We start from the raw sequence: 18757 nt of genomic DNA, 5'->3' as shown, positions 1-18757 counted from the left end.
TACCGATCTCAAACATTCCATCAATACTCAAGAATAGGTCACTCCAGTGTCCTACATCGGGTCTCTGTTACAGATGAACCACACTTTCCTAAAATTCTCCCAATAAACCGAAGTTGACAATTCGTCTTCCATACCACAGTTCTCACATGCTCGTACTATTTGATATCGCTTTGCAACATTATGCCCAGATATTTAAATGGCGTGACTGTGTCAAGCAGGACACTACTGATGCTGTATCCAAACACTACGGGTTTGTTTTTCCTAATCCTCCGCATTTAGAGCTATCAGCCATTCATCACACCATTTAGAATTTTTGTCTAAGGAATCTTGTATCCTCTTGCAGTCACTGAACATCGACACCTTACTGTACACCACAGCATCGTCAGCAAACAACCGCAGATTGCTGACCACCCTGTCGGTTAAATAATTTACATGAGCCAGCCGGGGTGGCCGAGCGGTTCTAGGCGCTACAGTTTGAAACCGCGCGACCGCTACGGTCGCAGGTTCGAATACTGCCTCGGGCATGGATGTGTGTGATGTCCTTAGGTTAGTTAGGTTTAAATAGTTCTAAGTTCTAGGGGACTGATGACCTCAGAAGTTACGTCCCATAGTGCTCAGAGCCATTTGAACCAGCCAATTTACATGTATAGAGATCAACTGCGGTCCTATCACACTTCCGTGTAGCACATCTGACAATACCCTTGTGTCTGATGAACACTCGGGGTCGAGTACAACGTACTGTGTTCTATAACTTAAAAGCTTTCGAGTCACTGACCTATTCCACACGCTCGTACCTTCGTTAACAGCCTGCACCCAACCGTGTCAAATGCTTTCCGGAAATCTGGAAATGCTTGTTGTCCTTCATCCATGTTTCGCAGTACATCATGTGAGAAAATGGCAAGCTGAGTTTCGCGGGAGCGATGCTTTCTAAAACAATGCTGATTTGTGCACAGAAGCTTCTCATCCCCAAGAAAATTTATTATATTCGGAATGAGGGTATGTTGAAAGATTCTGCAGCGAACCGAAATTAGGGATACTGGTCTGTAATTTTCTAGGTCCGTTCTTTGTAAAATCCAACTGGGAATCCGTCGGGATCTGTGACTTATTTGCTTTCAAATCTTTCAGTTGTTTCTCTACGCCAGGAATGCTTATTACTACGTCGTCCATACGGGAGTCTATCCGATGATCAAATGACAGTACGTTTGTACGATTCTCCTGTGTGACCGGTTTCTTTAACCTGAAATTTAAAGCTTCGCCTTTCATTTTGCTGTCCTCAACTGCCACACCACACTCGTCAACAAGGGACTGTATGGAAGCCTTAGACCCGCTAAGGGATTTTAAATGGGACTAGAATTTTCTCGGGTTCTCTGCAAGATCTTTTGCTTAGGTGTGACGATGGTAGTTGTTGTATACTTCACGCGTAGCTCTTTTCATAGGCGCACGAATCTCTGCTAGCCTTTGATTGTTGTCATTTGTGCGGCCCCTTTTGAACCGAGAGAGCAACAGCCTCTGCTTCTTCAGCATCATCCGAATTTCGTTATTAAACCGTGATGGGTTTTTTGCATCCTTAATCCACTTACTAGGCACATAACTCTCCAGACTATGGTTTACAATCTCCATAAACTTTGCCCGTAATTCCTCTATGTCCATATTACTGGAACTAAATGATGCCAAGTCACTGTCTAAGTGTGATGCTAACAAATGTTTATCTGCTCCTAGCCTTCTTGACTGATTTATTAACTTTCGTAACCATAGTTGCTATAATGACATCATGGTCGCTAATCTGCGTTTCTATACTGACATTGTCGATAAGGTCTGGTTTATTTGTAGCTACGAGTTCTGAGATATTTCCATTGCGTACGGGCTGTAGAACTAGCTGCTCAAGACAGATTTTAGAAATCGTGTTCAAAAGTACTTTGCACGATGGTCTGTCTGTATTTCCACCTCATGGAATGAATCCATAGACATCCCAGTCTATACTCGGTAGGTTTAAGTCGCCTCCAACTAGTATTGCATGGTCTGGGTATTTATACGCTATTGACCGATGACTTCCCTTGAATGACTAGTACTGTCACAGCGGAATAGGATGGTCGGTAAAAAATCCTACAAATAACATTGTTTCATATACACCTGTTACACGCAACCAGATAACTTCACTCTCACATTCAACTTCGACCTCACTTGAGGCAGTATTTTTGATGCGGAAGTAAACAATCCCCCTTCTATGGTCTCTAGTCTGTGTCTCCGATATACAAGTATGTTCTACAACTCGCGAAATATCTCAGAGCTTTCCACTTCAAGTTTCAGCTAGCTCACGGTCTCAAGAATCATTTGAGCACTAGAACTTTCCTGTGGGGCAGTAAATTCGGGAACTTTGTAACGAATATTTCGACAACTTACTGATAAAGTTTTGGCAGTCGAAGTGTCTTTACTCTAAATGTGGTCTGGCTACTCTCGTTGCATATCGACTGGCGAGTTTTCACCAGAGTACCTCAAACTACCTTCTAGCCTAAAAAACCTTCAGGTGCACTCCACAAATACCCTGCTACCCGAGTAGCTGCTTCCTTTCTGTAGTGCATGCGACCTATCAAGGTGAGTCCTACAAATCCCCACCTGATAACGCAGGCCTGGAAATCTGCAGCCAAGACCGTAGCACAGTCGACAGGCCTTTGGTTGAGACCCTCCACTCAGTTCCAAACCAAAGGGCCCCAATTATCTCTGAGAATAAGGCTGCAAATTACGAGCTCTGTTGGCACTCCATGTGTGAGACCAATAGTCTTCACCACTTCCGCCAGCCGCCTTTATGAATTGGGAATGGCGTTCAGAACCCATGCAAGAGGTGTCGTTGGTGCCGACATGAGCCACAATTGCAGACGGCTGCACCCTGTACACTCGATAGCCGTAGGTCGGGTCGCTTCCACACCTCGGATGAGACCCCCTGGCACACGTATATAGTTAACATTGGCTTTCTTTCCAGCCCTGAACGGTATCTGTCCTAGGGGCTCCATAACATGTCTATTGTTGGAGCTCCCAATAACTCGTAAACCTGTTCCCCTGTGTGCCTGTTCGGATCCTGCTGAAGCAGCTGCCACACCGAGCGAGGTGGCGCAGTGGTTAGACACTGGACTCGCATTCGGAAGGACGACGGTTCAATCCCGCGTCCGGCCATCCTGATTTAGGTTTTCCGTGATTTCCCTAAATCACTCCAGGCAAATGCCGGGATGGTTCCTCTGAAAGGGCACGGCCGACTTCCTTCCCCATCCTTCCCTAATCCGATGAGACCGATGACCACGCTGTCTGGTCTCCTTCCCCAAACCAACCAACCAACCAGCTGCCACACGTCCACTCACAGGGTGAATGGGCAGGGACAGATGGTCAGGCTCCACATTAGCCCTCCATCTGGAGCAAGGTGAACGTGTTACCGCCCACCTTTCACCCTGCTGTGAAGGCAGATCCATTGCATCGAGTACTCTAGGAGGTGCCTCAGCAGCAGAACTCCTGGGCACAACAAGTGACACGGGATCACCCCATGTGATGGGCCAGATTCTTGACCACCTCTACACCCTGAGGCAGCAGCCTAAAGGTGACTGACCATAGCCAAATGCGCATTCAGATGTTCGCAAACTGCGGCCGGCTCCTCCTGTGTCCTCACAAAGTATGCATACATCCTATCGATCTAGCTAGTCTAACTGAAGAAGTTAACTATAAAAGCAGATATAATCCTAGATATGCAACTTGCTGCCCTCTTGATGTGTCATCAATGGGCGCTGATGTCTTAATGTGCCATGTAACTGCATGTTCAGAACAAAAGAAAATCGCGCTATAGACTGAATGAATGTACACTTACAAAAAACGCGAGATTAAACCTCTTAACAGAAAACATGCACGAAATTTAGGAAATATACTACGAGGAAAACGCAGGGAAAGAAAAATACTTGACATGTCGTTCTGTAGAAGTGTGTCAGCCGAGAACTGGGGCCTGACACAGTGGGTCTGTGGTGCACGGCAGTCTACACACCAGGGGTCAGGAAAACATCTTTTTGCCCATTTATAAATCCCATAGTGCTGATACTTGTAAGGTCTGCTTTTTTCTGCCAAGCTTGGTTGCATTCGATTCAGGGGTTTTGGGAGGAGATCCCAGACATATACACATACACTTTTTAGGATAAACCATTTGTTACAGTTTGTCTCTATATTTGTCATCACATAAAGCTGCTCTTACTGTTTTGATAAAAATACTTAGATCTTTATGGTATCTACTTATGCATGGAAAACAAGTTTTCCTCCATTGACGTATTTCAAACTCCATCATTCGTGTTACCAAGAAATAACTACGCAAAATAAACGTGTAATTTTACAAGTTACCTATTAACACAAAATGTAAACTAACAGCATTATACAAAGGTCACATAACAGTCCTAGTTTGATGTTGGTGGTACACACAGTACGCTATTCTCTCTCGTCTGATAGGCTTACTCAGTACTCAGTCGCAATGGAATTTGCTGCATCTATATGATTTCGTTTCTTCATCATTTATGGACATTGCTTACAACGAACACACCATCTTGCCTGATAGAACATCATCACATAACATACACTTGATCTGGTAATAAATTTACGTGATCTTATAGCCACGAGATCCAGTAGCTGACAGCCAGTGCACATACACACAGTGAGCTTCTGGTGTTGGAATACTATTTAAGATTCATTGGCTGACGCCCACTTTCAGATTTTTGAACATATTGTTTCAAGTCTCAATGCATATTTGTGTGGAACTGTCAACCACCTCTCTCTTGCTTGCTTAGCATGTTATTTTGTGTCAGTTTTCCAGCTGTAGCTCGACATGGGAAAAAAACCGAAAAGAAGATTCTCCAGTACGAATAAAATCAAACGTTTTAAGCTTGGGAAGCTGTAAAACGCGAGATTCCCATAGTAAGTGCTAGAAAACTGTACAAAGTTCCCAGAATAACTCTGATGTACAAGATTTTTGGAAAATAGATGGTTTCCTTCTGTATACTGGGTGAAGAATGTGAAGCTCAGTTAGGTAATTCTTTTGCAGGCGCATTTTTTTGTAACAACTCAGTGAATTTTATCTTCCTGTATAGAATTGGCACTGATATACTCAGAAAATTGTTAGGACTGTAAGGTGTCAGTCAAATCCAACACCTTCCATGAAAACATTGACATGATAAGCAACGTGATGACTGGGTGTTGTGTGATGTCCTTAGGTTAGTTAGGTTTAAGTAGTTCTACGTTCTAGGGGACTGATGACCATAGATGTTAAGTCCCATAGTGCTCAGAGCCATTTGAATTTTTTTTGATAAGCAAATCCGGTAGAAAGAAGGATCCTTTATTGTATGATTATATGATAGCGGAACAAACACTGGTAGCAGTTACTTCTGTAAAATATCTGGGAGTATGCGTGCGGAACGATTTGAAGTGGAATGATCATATAAAATTAATTGTTGGTAAGGCGGGTACCAGGTTGAGATTCATTGGGAGAGTCCTTAGAAAATGTAGTCCATCAACAAAGGAGGTGGCTTACAAAACACTCGTTCGACCTATACTTGAGTATTGCTCATCAGTGTGGGATCCGTACCAGATCGGGTTGACGGAGGAGATAGAGAAGATTCAAAGAAGAGCGGCGCGTTTCGTCACAGGGTTATTTGGTAACCGTGATAGCGTTACGCAGATGTTTAACAAACTCAAGTGGCGGACTCTGCAAGAGAGGCGCTCTGCTTCGCGGTGTAGCTTGCTCGCCAGGTTTCGAGAGGGTGCGTTTCTGGATGAGGTATCGAATATATTGCTTCCCCCTACTTATACCTCCCGAGGAGATCACGAATGTAAAATTAGAGAGATTAGAGCGCGCACAGAGGCTTTCAGACAGTCGTTCTTCCCGCGAACCATACGCGACTGGAACAGGAAAGGGAGGTAATGACAGTGGCACGTAAAGTGCCCTCCGCCACACACCGTTGGGTGGCTTGCGGAGTATAAATGTAGATGTAGATGTAGTAGATGTAGTATGCCACATAGCTCCGAATAAATCCTGACATTAAATTAACCAAAGTAATACGATCAACGAGTGAGCAAATGGAATACCACAGACTAACACAAGAATGCCTAAATGCATGTCATACCTTCCCACCGTGAAACAGACCAGTTCCAAGGGGAGAAACGAGAACAGAAGCCGAGAGCAGAATCGTGTAGGCTAGGAGGCCCTACGATAAGGGACTGACACCCACGTCGCCAGCTGACCGCCAAAACCACCCCCCAGCCCATGTTAAAAGATAGAGCCCTCCAGAAGAACGGTATAGATCTTACAATAACACTAAAAGGGCCACACCAGCTGCAAGTTTTAGCGTGAGACTTTTTCGCGTCTCTGCTACGTTGCAAACGTTAAAAACATTGCCCCACCACCAAAAGTATAACGTTCCTCATTGGAGAGACAGAATTTTTGTAGGCGGAGCTTAAGGTTAACATTGAGACCCTGATGGTCAGTTGAAAACACAGCCAGATAGCTTTTTTTAAACCAACTTCGGTAACTTGTAGTAAGGAGAAGTTAGGAGAGAGTTGCTTCCGAGACAGCGAGGTGCGTGAAGCTGTGCCATCCGCCACCCCCTGACGCTGCCTAAACACCGACAAGGTAATGAACGCACGTGATGTCGCATTTTTGAGCGCATAAAGCTTCACTCAGAACTGCAGAAGTCTCATCTGTTACATCCCCTTTTTGCGTAATACTTGTGTCGATATTCAATTAAAGCTCATGGTATTCACATTTGCTAATTGAAGTTAAAATCTGAAATGCAATGATTTTTCTGTTACATAATTATTGAGAAGCCACATCAGCCACTGTCATTTACAACAAGTTAAATAAGTAATTAAAGATAATTGAGGGTCACTGTAGACCATTTTGATAGTTTTCTCTTTTTATGAAATTTAACTTAAGCCTAGATTATAGATGTGATATGGCATAGGTCATCCTTCGATCCATTGTAAAACTTGGAAACCCATTCAGGGAATATTCGTTCACATTTTTGTTGAACGCAGTTGGTTTTTATCATCCTGTATTAAAATATTTCCTTTTATCAATAGTGCAATTTATAAACAATGTTTTGTGAGTAGAATAAAATTTCCAATGGTATACTTAACTGCTTTTTCGACGTTATTTTACCAGTTAACTAAAAAATAGGAAAGCCTTGAACCCCTTCCACTAAATTTAGTTAGTATTAAGATTCTTCTACAGGGAGTGCAGTGGAGCTGACGCTGAAATCATTAAGTATTTAATTATATCATCGCTAGTCTCACTGAACTCTTCTGAACTCTACATGTTATGTGTGGTCTGGCGTCTCCTTAGCAGCAACAGGTCCCAGGTTCAAACTAGTCAATTCCCTAAAAAACACGCTCAGAGCGTCGTTGCGCGAAAGAGGCAGGGAGACTCGACTTAGAACAAACAGACACCACGCAGAATGTTAGAGGACTACAGAATAATGAAGACAGGAACTGGACAAAGAGGAGACATGAAGATTTATACAGAAACACAGAATCAATCACAGACACAATAACGCAGCGAAGATCAAATTTTTTCGCCTATATTCACAGAATGAATTAAAATAGCCTAACAAAGAAAATTTTCGCCTCTATTTCCAGAATAAAACACTCCATGGGGAAGAGATAAGATAGGATTTGAGAAGACTTAGCGTCAGAGAAGACATCATACAGGAAAAGGATAATTGTAGGCTACTGATCAATATTGCAACATTTCCCATCTAACAATAAAATCACAACCGAGGTGAGCAATGTCAAATGAATAGAGGCGGGCCATCAGTCAATGCATGAAGAAGTTCTGGGAAAATAAGGAAAACAAGATTCTACCATATTTTCAGGTTTTAGCACGTGAGGACTGTGGTAGGAAGGCGAATGTCGACTTCGGTTTATTGTGAAAATTCTAGGAAAGTGTGGTTCATCTGCAAAGGATATTGCGTATAGGATGCTAGTGCGACACAAAGAGTAGAGTTCGAGTGCTCGGGACCAGTACCAGCTCGGATTAAAGGACGACATCGAAGCAATTCAGAGGCGGGCTGCTAGATTTGTTACTGGTAGGTTCGAACAAAACGCAAGTGTTGTGGAAATGCTTCAGGAACTCAAATGGGAAGGCGACAATATTTTCTAGGAACGCTGTTGAGAAAATTTATAGAACTGGCGTTTGAAGCTGACTGCAGAACGGTTCTACTACCACCAACATACAGTGCGCGTAAGGACCACGAAGATGAGATACGAGAAACGGTGGCTCATAACGAGGCATGTAGACAGTCACTTTTCCCTCACTCTATTTGCGAGTGGATCAGAAAGGGAAATGTGTTGATATGGGGTACAACTCCAGCACGCTCCGTACGGTGGATTGCAGAGTATCGATGCAGATGTAGATGCAGATGTAGGCGTAAGATTTGGAAAAATTCTGCAATAAAAAAAGAATTGTTATTGCCTGACTGTATTTTTTTATAACTATATTTTTATGATTTAGGACCAAAACCTTCGGTGCCATGTTAACCTCCCAGGCACTATTATAATTATCGATAAATAATCTCTCATCAGAATAACGCCCGCAGCCAAGAAGCGCTTCAGGGAAATCAAAGAGGGTTTAACGTGGCTACTTTTGTTTCTAAATTCTACTACACTACTGGCCATTAAAATTGCTACACGAAGAACAAATGCAGATGATAAATCGGTATTCACTGGACAAATATATTATACTAGAACTGACATGTAATTACATTTTCACGCAATTTGGGTGCATAGATCCTGACAAATCAGTACCCAGAACAATCACCTCTGGCCGTAATAACGGCCTTGATACGCCTCGGCATTGAGTCAAACAGAACTTGGATGGCGTGTACAGCTGCCCATGCAGCTTCAACACGATACCACATTTCATCAAGAGTAGTGACTGGCGTATTGTGACGAGCCAGTTGCTCGGCCACCATTGACCAGACGTTATCAATTGGTGAGAGATCTGGAGAATGTGCTGGCCAGGGCAGCAGTCGAAAATTTTCTGTATTCAGAAAGCCCTGTACAGGACCAGCAACATGCGGTCGTGCATTATCCTGCTGAAATGTAGGGTTTCGCAGGGATCGAATGAAGGGTAGAGACACGGGTCGTAACACATCTGAAATGTAACGTCCACTGTTCAAAGTGCCGTCAATGCGAACAAGAGGTGACCGAGACGTGTAACCAATGGCACCCCATACCATCACGCCGGGTGATACGCCAGTATGGCGATGACGAATACACGCTTCGAATTTGCGTTCACCGCGATGTCGCCATACACGGATCCGACCATCATTATGCTGTAAACAGAACCTGCATTCATCCGAAAAAATGACGTTTTGTCATTCGTGCACCCAGGTTCGTCGTTGAGAACACCATCACAGGCGCTCCTGTCTGTGATGCAGCGTCAAGGGTAACCGCAACCATGGTCTCCGAGCTGATAGTCCATGCTGCTGCAAACGTCGTCGAACTGTCCGTGTAGATTGTTTTTGTCTTGCAAACGTCCTCATGTGTTGACTCAGGGATCGAGACGTGGCTGCACGATCCGTTACAGCCATGCGGATAAGATGACTGTCGTCTCGACTGTTAGTGATACGAGGCCGTTGAGGTCCAGCATAGCATTCCGTATTACCCTCCTGAACCCACCGATTCCATATTCTGCTAACAGTCACTGGATCTCGACCAACGCGGGCAGCAATGTCGCGATACGATAAACCGCAATCGCGATAGGCTACAATCCGACCTTTATCAAAGTCGGAAACGTGATGGTCCGCTTTCTCCTCCTTACACGAGACATCACAAAAACGTTTACCAGGCAACGCCGGCCAACTGCTGTCTGTGTATGAGAAATCGTTTGGAAACGTTCCTCATGTCAGCACGTTGTAGGTGTCACCACCGGCGCCAACCTTGTGTGAATGCTCTGAAAAGCTAATCTACTGCATATCAGCATCTTCTTCCTGTCGGTTAAATTTCGTGTCTGTAGCACGTCATCTTCGTGGTGTAGCAGTTTTTATGCGCGACTATTGTTAGCTCCCTTGTCCTGTTTTCTACGCTCTGAATAAGTCTAGCTGCGGCGTGCGATATAGCATGCATTTCCGTGTGATAACGTACGGAAGGGATCAGGGCACTTTTGCTAAACTGCAAGAAAATTGACTATAGTTAATTTATACGGGACAGACTTTTGCCATAAGGTCACGGACTACGAATATCTGAGGAATTGCGTGCGCGAGGAAAAGTAGCGCTCAGTATTAAATTCTATTACATGCCGAATAAACGACAGCAGAATCTGTGGACTATACGAAGGGACGTTAAATTGAATATAACAACGGAACTGGACACTTAGCTTTGTGGAAGTAAAAGCGTACGAAGTTTGAATGACTGTATCGAAGTATAGTAACGGACCGTAGTCCTTGCTATAATATCTTTGAGAGACGAAGTGTAAAAATCACGAACGTTTTAGCTGCCGTAATTGCTGATAGTAATTGTAGGATCAACCCTCATTTTCCCTATATACAAAACGCTATTATTAATGAACATTTAATTATTATCAAATGTTGTTAATAAAAAAACTCAAGTGATTTCCACAATAGCGTGTTTATTAGTAAATAATAAGTAACATGCAAAGACTTTATTAACTATCTTGTCTTCGAATAAAATGTTCTCGGGTTTCCAACCGCGTCAATTGGTTAAAACTAGACGAGCTTTCGGCCAAGCACTCCTGTAGGTGTCAGAACACCTGGAGTTTACGAAATACCTTTTGAGTGTGGCCAAAAGTACATCGGACAAACAGTGCACACTGTGGAACAACGCAGGAAAGAACATGAGAGGTATTATCGCCTACGCTATCCAGAGAAATCTGCGTTAGCTGAGCATGCGTTAGAAAACGGTCACCACATAAAATTTGGCGATACCTCTGTCGTGGCTCGCACTAACGGCTTCTGGGACAGTTTAATAAAGGAAGCTATTAAAATCAAAAATACCACAAACACCCTAAATAGAGACGATGGCTTACAGCTCAGCGCTGCGTGGGATCCAGCGATCGCGCGGTTGAAGAGGGCACATCGAACGCCGACTCAAAACATGCCCATATATGGCAATGTCACGGGCACCAGTGACGTCACAGCCGGCAGCTAGCGTATATAAGGGCGGACCAACAGCCCACTGGCAGTCATCGCACTTGACAATGGCCAAGGAGTGCTCGGCCGAAAGCTCGTGTAGTTTTAACCAATTGGCGCGGTTGGAAACCCAAGAACATTTTATTCAATGTTATCGCCACGAGACTCTGCATTCATACATATCTTGTCTTCGGTAACGCAGCAACAAATGAAGAGTCATCAACAGAGCAAAAAGTTAGCATTAATTATTAGTATAAAAAACCGAAATTTAGTCGCCTTTACAGTGAAGATGTTTGTGGCTGTTCCATCTGAGGTATAGATGTAACGAACAATCGGGCATGTGCAGTAGATAACAACATCGATATCTTCGGCCAGCGAAGTCGATGACAGCAGATCGACGGAGGGCGGCTACATCTGTCAGTGTGGTAAGACTTACTACTGTCGAAGATCGTAGTTGAGAACACCAACGCCATACCAGATTGCGGCACTCTAACAAGTCGGCAGTCGGAGAACATTACCTGCCACAATTACATGGAATGGACTGTAACCACCCAAAGGGTCTGGCACAGACGTCCAAATTCTGGGACTGTGTCACTAAGGAATCTACTGAGATTCGAGTAAAGGAACTGTAGACGATCGAAGCTGAAGAAACACACATCAAATGCGATTTGCACTGATTTATTGTGTGAAAATAAAAACAGATAATACGTCAACTGCATTGTATTTCATCTGGAAGTTCCTTCATTTTAAATGGTTCATATGGCTCTGGGACTTAACTGCTGAGGTCATCAGTCCCCTAGAACTTAGAACTACTTAAACCTAACTAACCTAAGGACATCACACACATCCATGCCCGAGGCAGGATTCGAACCTGCGACCGTAGTGGTCGCGCGGTTCCAGACTGTAGCGCCTAGAACCGCTCGGCCACTCCGGCCGGCCCTTCATTTTAACTTGAGGGTAATTGTTAATCTGACAAATTACATTGTCAACAGAAAAATCATTTTGATAGACTTGAGGTAACCTGTGTAAAATGATACTACACACACTTAGTGATTTTTACTGAAAGAGTTAAGTGTATAAGATAATAAAACAATCGAATTTACTGATGAGGCTGCAGTATTTGACACAAACTTGTGTGTGTGTGTGTGTGTGCACTTATATAATTTTTTATAAATAATATAATACTTTTAAACATAGTGCCAATTTATGCATTTCAGGTGAATCTTACAAAAATTTTTGATGTGGAAATACTGTAGTATTGCGATGAATAATTGGTCACTTCTGGACATTGAGGTTACATACTGACTGGTCGTTTAATTTCAATGTCTGATAAAATACTGTACTGTGATTGGCTGTTTCATTTTAATGAAAGCTAAAAAATTTCCCACCAGGGCCATTTTTGTTTCATTCTAGTGTTTGATAAAAATACTACACTTTGATTGACTGTATAATTTTAAAGGACGCTAAATTTTTTTTTTTAATTTCTCACCAGTGCGCACTGGGATTTTTAAATTTCCTGGCGCCTCCATTCTGTAGTTTTAAATTTTCCGCTAACGTCATCTGGATTACGTCATTGCCCCTCGCATATAGGGAACCCACATTAACCCTTGCACTTTTCGTCATTTAAGTGCTAAGTGATCTGGAGGCCCCATAACTACGTTACTTCTATAGATCCTCGATCTCAATAAGATTTTTGAAAACCCTGTTACACATTAAATTTCAATCGAATTAGAAATAATCTTATTTAGTGGCCCATTAAAGTCAGTGTTATTTGCCCACGATAGTTAATAGTGACTCGAAAGGAGTCAATAGCCATCAGCAGCACTCAGTTTCTGTCGATTCAGCTACTCCAGCCAGCTTTTTCACCTGAAGTCCTTTTAGAGTACTCGTATAGTAGAATAAGCGAGTAGCTATCTACCCCCACCTTCTATTACAGGCCGCCGAGGCTACTTCGAAAACAAGTAAAGCGAAATGCGAACTGTGTATTTACAGATGTCTCAAAGACGGGCTACACACAAAATTAAATTTCGATTGCAATTAAGGTTGAACTTAATCTTTTAGTGTCTGATGTTTGCTGCTGTTTAGAGATTCTTACCTGGTAGCTGTCTGTACATGTCGTGCAAGAGTTCCCCAATGGACTTTTGCCCCAGGGCGACGGGCCGAAAGTTCCCAAAGGGGAACGCCGGTTCCACGTAGGGTACGCCCTTCGTCTCCCAGTAGCGATAGCTGCGCTGGAACCACAGGTAGGCTGCCAGCACCGCCGCTGACAAGACGACCACCAGCTCGGCGATCCACGAGTCGAGGAAAACGGCCATCGTGAGGCTGCAAACAGAAACACCATGACGTTTCCACAGAATGAGAATCAGAGTTTCATACATTAAATCCAGGTAACATGACAGCCTCTTTACTTTCACTTGTCTTTTACGAGAAAATGAGGTGCGTAACAACGAAAGCAAGGAGGACATGAGAGGTAGACAAGCAAAAGTGAAGCCGAAGTAGATACTCCGTGCGAATTGGTATGGGTGGAGGTTATACTTAACAGCCAAACTAAGTTAATAACAGGCTCCTTCTACCGACCCCCAGACTCCGATGATATAGTTGCTGAACAGTTCAGAGAAAATTTGAGTCTCGTAACAAATAAATACCCCACTCATACGGTTATAGTTGGTGCGGACTTCAACCTTCCCTCGATATGTTGGCAAAAATACTTGTTCAAAACCGGTGGTAGGCAGAAAACATTTTCCGAGATTGTCCTAAATGCTTTCTCCGAAAATTATTTCGAGCAGTTAGTCACGAACCCACGCGAATTGTAAATGGTTGCAAAAACACACTTGACCTCTTAGCCACAAACAATCCAGAGCTAATAGAGAGCATCATGACTGATACAGGGATTAGTGATCACAAGGTCGTTGTAGCTAGGCTAAATACCGTTTCTTCCAAATGCACCACAAACAAACGCAAAATAATTTTATTTTAAAAAGCGGATAAAGTGTCACTAGAAGCCTTCCTAAGAGACAATGTCCATTCCTTCCGAACTAACTATGCAAATGTAGACGAGATGTGGCTCAAATTCAAAGATATAGTAGCAACAGCAATTGAGGGATTCATACCTCATAAACTGGTAAGAGATGGAACTGATCCCCCATGGTACACAAAACAGGTCCGAACGCTGTTGCAGAGGCAACGGAAAAAGCATGCGAAGTTCAGAAGAACGAGAAATCCCGAAGATTGGCTAAAATTTACAGACGCGCAAAATTTGGCACGGACTTCAATGCGAGATGCCTTTAATATGTTCCACAACGAAACATTGTCTCGAAATTTGGTAGAAAATCAAAAGAAATTCTGGTCGTATGTAAAGTACACAAGCGGCAAGACGCAGTCAATACCTTTGCTGCGCAGTGCCGATGGTAGCGTTACCGACGACTGTACCGCTAAAGCGGAGTTACTGAACGCAGTTTACCGAAATTCCTTCACCAGGGAAGACGAATGGAATATTCCAGAATTTGAAACACGAACAGCTGCTAGCATGAGTTTCTTAGAAGTAGATACCTTAGGGGTTGCGAAGCAACTCAAATCGCTTGATACGGGCAAGTCTTCAGGTCCAGATTGTATACCGATTAGGTTCCTTTCAGATTACGCTTATACAATAGCTCCCTACTTAGCAATCATATACAACCGCTCGCTCACCGTTAGATCTGTACCTACAGATTGGAAAATTGCGCAGGTCGCACCAGTGTTTAAGAAGGGTAGTAGGAGTAATCCATCGAACTACAGACCTATATCATTGACGTCGGTTTGCAGTAGGGTTTTGGAGCATATACTGTATTCAAACATTATGAATCACCTCGAAGGGAACGATCTATTGATACGTAATCAGAAAACATCGTTCTTGTGCAACGCAGCTAGCTCTTTATTCGCACGAAGTAATGGCCGCTATCGTCAGGGGATCTCAAGGTTGATTCCGTACTTCTGGATTTCCGGAAAGCTTTTGACACCGTTCCTCACAAGCGACTCCTAATCAAGCTGCGGGCCTATGGGGTATCGTCTCAGTTGTGCGACTGGATTCGTGATTTCCTGTCAGGAAGGTCGCAGTTCGTAGTAAGACGGCAAATCATCAAGTAAGCCCGCATCTCGTGGTCGTGCGGTAGCGTTCTCGCTTCCCACGCCCGGGTTCCCGGGTTCGATTCCCGGCGGGGTCAGGGATTTTCTCTGCCTCGTGATGGCTGGGTGTTGTGTGCTGTCCTTAGGTTAGTTAGGTTTAAGTAGTTCTAAGTTCTAGGGGACTGATGACCATAGATGTTAAGTCCCATAGTGCTCAGAGCCATTTGAACCGTTTCATCAAGTAAAACTGAAGTGATATCAGGTGTTCCCCAGGGGAGCGTCCTGGGACCTCTGCTGTTCCTGATCTATATAAATGACCTGGGTGACAATCTGAGCAGTTCTCTTAGGTTGTTCGCAGATGATGCTGTAATTTACTGTCTAGTAAGGTCATCCGAAGACCAGTATCAGTTGCAAAGCGATTTAGAAAAGATTGCTGTATGGTGTGGCAGGTGGCAGTTGACGCTAAATAACGAAAAGTGTGAGGTGATCCACATGAGTTCCAAAAGAAATCCGTTGGAATTCGATTACTCGATAAATAGTACAATTCTCAAGGCTGTCAATTCAACTAAGTACCTGGGTGTTAAAATCACGAACAACTTCAGTTGGAAAGACCACGTAGATAATATTGTGGGGAAGGCGAGCCTAAGGTTGCGTTTCATTGGTAGGACACTTAGAAGATGCAACAAGTCCACTAAAGAGACAGCTTACACTACGCTCGTTCGTCCTCTGTTAGAATATTGCTGCGCGGTGTGGGATCCTTACCAGGTGGGATTGACGGAGGACATCGAAAGTGTGCAAAAACGGGCAGCTCGTTTTGTATTATCACGTAATAGGGGAGGGAGTGTGACAGATATGATACGCGAGTTGGGATGGAAGTCATTAAAGCAAAGACGTTTTCCGTCGCGGCGAGATCTATTTACGAAATTTCAGTCACCAACTTTCTCTTGCGAATGCGAAAATATTTTGTTGAGCCCAATCTACATAGGTAGGAATGATCATCAAAATAAAATAAGAGAAATCAGAGCTCGAACAGAAAGGTTTAGGTGTTCGTTTTTCCCGCGCGCTGTTCGGGAGTGGAATGGTAGAGAGATAGTATGATTGTGGTTCGATGAACCCTCTGCCAAGCACTTAAATGTGAATTGCAGAGTAGTCATGTAGATGTAGATGTAGATGTAGAAAAGCAAAGAGCGTTCATCATCAAAACCAAGTCTGCTGGTATCAAAGAAAGGCTTCTAGGATAACGATACTGAGAATGTAAACTATTTCTGGAGCATGGCATTGTGTGTATTGATGCAGGAGGATACTTGAAGCTAGAGGCAGCCATACGTACAACAAATAACTGAGAATGTACCTTGTTAATGTCACTCTGAGATGAAGAGGTTGACACAGAAAAGTAAACTGTAGTACTGAAAACCTAGAAACTGAACTCCACCCTGAACAGGCCATGAAGGGCCAAGGGTACTGACTGGCCGCTGTGTCATCCGCAGCTCATAGGCATCATCATTGGATGCGGGTATGGTGTGGCATGTGGTCAGCGCACCGCTCTCCCGGCCGTATGTCAGTTTCCGAGACCGGAGCCGCTACTTCTCAATCAAGTAGCTCCTCAGTTTGCCTCACAAGGGCTGAGTACACCCCGAAGAAAGTGTAGTAGGCCACAAATACCAGTCAGACTTATGAAGGCAGAGAATTTTGAAAAAAGTTTCTGTAAAAAGAAACACTAATTAACATTCAAAACTATAAAACTCGAGACAAGAAAAAGACGAATGGAACGCTATTTTTGGAGCAAAGCTCTGTGTTGATCTGTAACATGGACAATGAGGAAGACACAGATGAAACGGTTAGAGGCCTTTCAAATGTGATGTAACTGAAGACTATTGAAGACAAGGATAGATGAATTTAGGAAATAAGACGTCCTGTGATGATTCAAAGGCGAAAAATGTGCAAAAAAACACCACGAATCAAACAGATAGAATTGTTGCGCTTATATCACGGTATTAGTCGTAGCTGAATATTTTTTTAAAGTGAACACACCCCTACTTGACTGTCTTATTTTTTATTTTAGTACGACCCAAATTTCGGCCTTTTATGCTATTTTCAAGTATTTTCTAAAAGCAAAAATTGCGTACAATAAGACCACGTAAAATTTCGAAAGATGTAAAATGTCTTAAACAATGAATGTAAAATGGTGTATAATTACGAAATATGTACTTTTATGTGTTTAACGTATGTTGCTGGACACTTGCATGTTGTCAAGCTCAAAGTTGGCCACGAATTAAGAAAAATATTGGCTCCCCACGAAATGTCAGATGTAAAATCACCATCTTTTAGCAGATCAGTAAACAATCGTAGGAGCACGTCGTATTTAGTGAAAACAGGCTTACGTTGGTAAATAAAGGATGAGCACATGTCCTAAAAACGTACTGATGGTGAAATCAGAGTATGAGTAATAGAACAACTGAACACTAAAACGACAAAGTGTCATAGATATATGACTATTAATGTTGAATATCTTCAGACTATATATAATTATCTTTGGCGTGACACTGTGCAAAATCATCTTTCCACTAAACATGTATATGTCAGATCATCAACAACTGTAAGTGAACCTACATTAAGTTGTATGAGGAACAGAGGTCTAAAAGGAACAATACGAAATGAGATCCCCCTCCCCTCATCCATCACCTCAACCTTCTCCCACCTCTTCACTCTCGTATTTCGATTCTTCCTGCTTCAGTATTTAATAAAATATGAATTCATATCCCTACTGTCCTTTTATTCAGCCCCTCTCTCCATCCCCTAGATATACCCATCTGTAAGTCTCCTTTTCCCACTTCATCATCTCGCTATTGGCCTTTGACACTGCCGCCCCCTCCCACCGTATCCTGTATTTGACTGGAAAGCTATCTCTCTCTATTAATTACACTGTTAACCTTCTTACTTTTGTTGATTTTATAAGTCTTGGCTTGACAATGTATATTCCTGTATCTCCCCCATTCCTCTTCAGCCAACATCCATTTACCCTTCTCTCTGCCATCTCTGCGTTTTTATCTCCTATTGTTAATTTTCGTGTTTTGTATTACCAATGCCACATACTATATTCTCATTTGTGAGTCACAGTGTTCGAATTTTATTTCGTTTTGTTCCTTTTAGACTTTAGTTCCCCATCCAACTTAATGTAGGTTCACTTTCAGTTGTTGACGATCTGACGTAGTGCCACCCCAAAGATAATTATATATAGTCTGAAGATATTTAACAGTCATATATCTATGGCACTTTGTAGTTTTAGTATTCAGTTGTTCTATTACTCACACTCTCAGATTTAACCATCATTACGTTTTAAGGAAATGTGTTCATCTTTTATTTACCAATGTAACCTTTTTTTTACCAAATATGTCGTGCTCCCATGATTATGCACTGATCTTTAAAAGATGGTGATTTTACATCTGCCATTTTTGGGGAGCCACTATTTTTCTTAATTTGTGGCCAACTTTGAGGTT

At 42.9% G+C, this 18757-nt stretch overlaps 1 protein-coding gene across 1 annotated transcript in view; it reads right to left on the bottom strand.

The window, feature by feature from the left end:
- Window positions 1-18757, bottom strand: part of LOC126088104 (cytochrome P450 6k1-like) — a 196790-nt gene that overhangs the window by 122133 nt on the left and 55900 nt on the right. Inside the window, exon 2 of the mRNA XM_049906200.1 lies at window positions 13255-13481. Coding sequence (XP_049762157.1) covers window positions 13255-13474 — 220 coding nt within the window. The 5' untranslated portion in view covers window positions 13475-13481. The remainder of the gene's footprint in view (window positions 1-13254; window positions 13482-18757) is intronic.

Source organism: Schistocerca cancellata, chromosome 6 (genome assembly GCF_023864275.1).
Source record: "Schistocerca cancellata isolate TAMUIC-IGC-003103 chromosome 6, iqSchCanc2.1, whole genome shotgun sequence".
NCBI lineage: Eukaryota > Metazoa > Arthropoda > Insecta > Orthoptera > Acrididae > Schistocerca > Schistocerca cancellata.
This window is presented reverse-complemented; position numbering and strand designations above follow the sequence as displayed.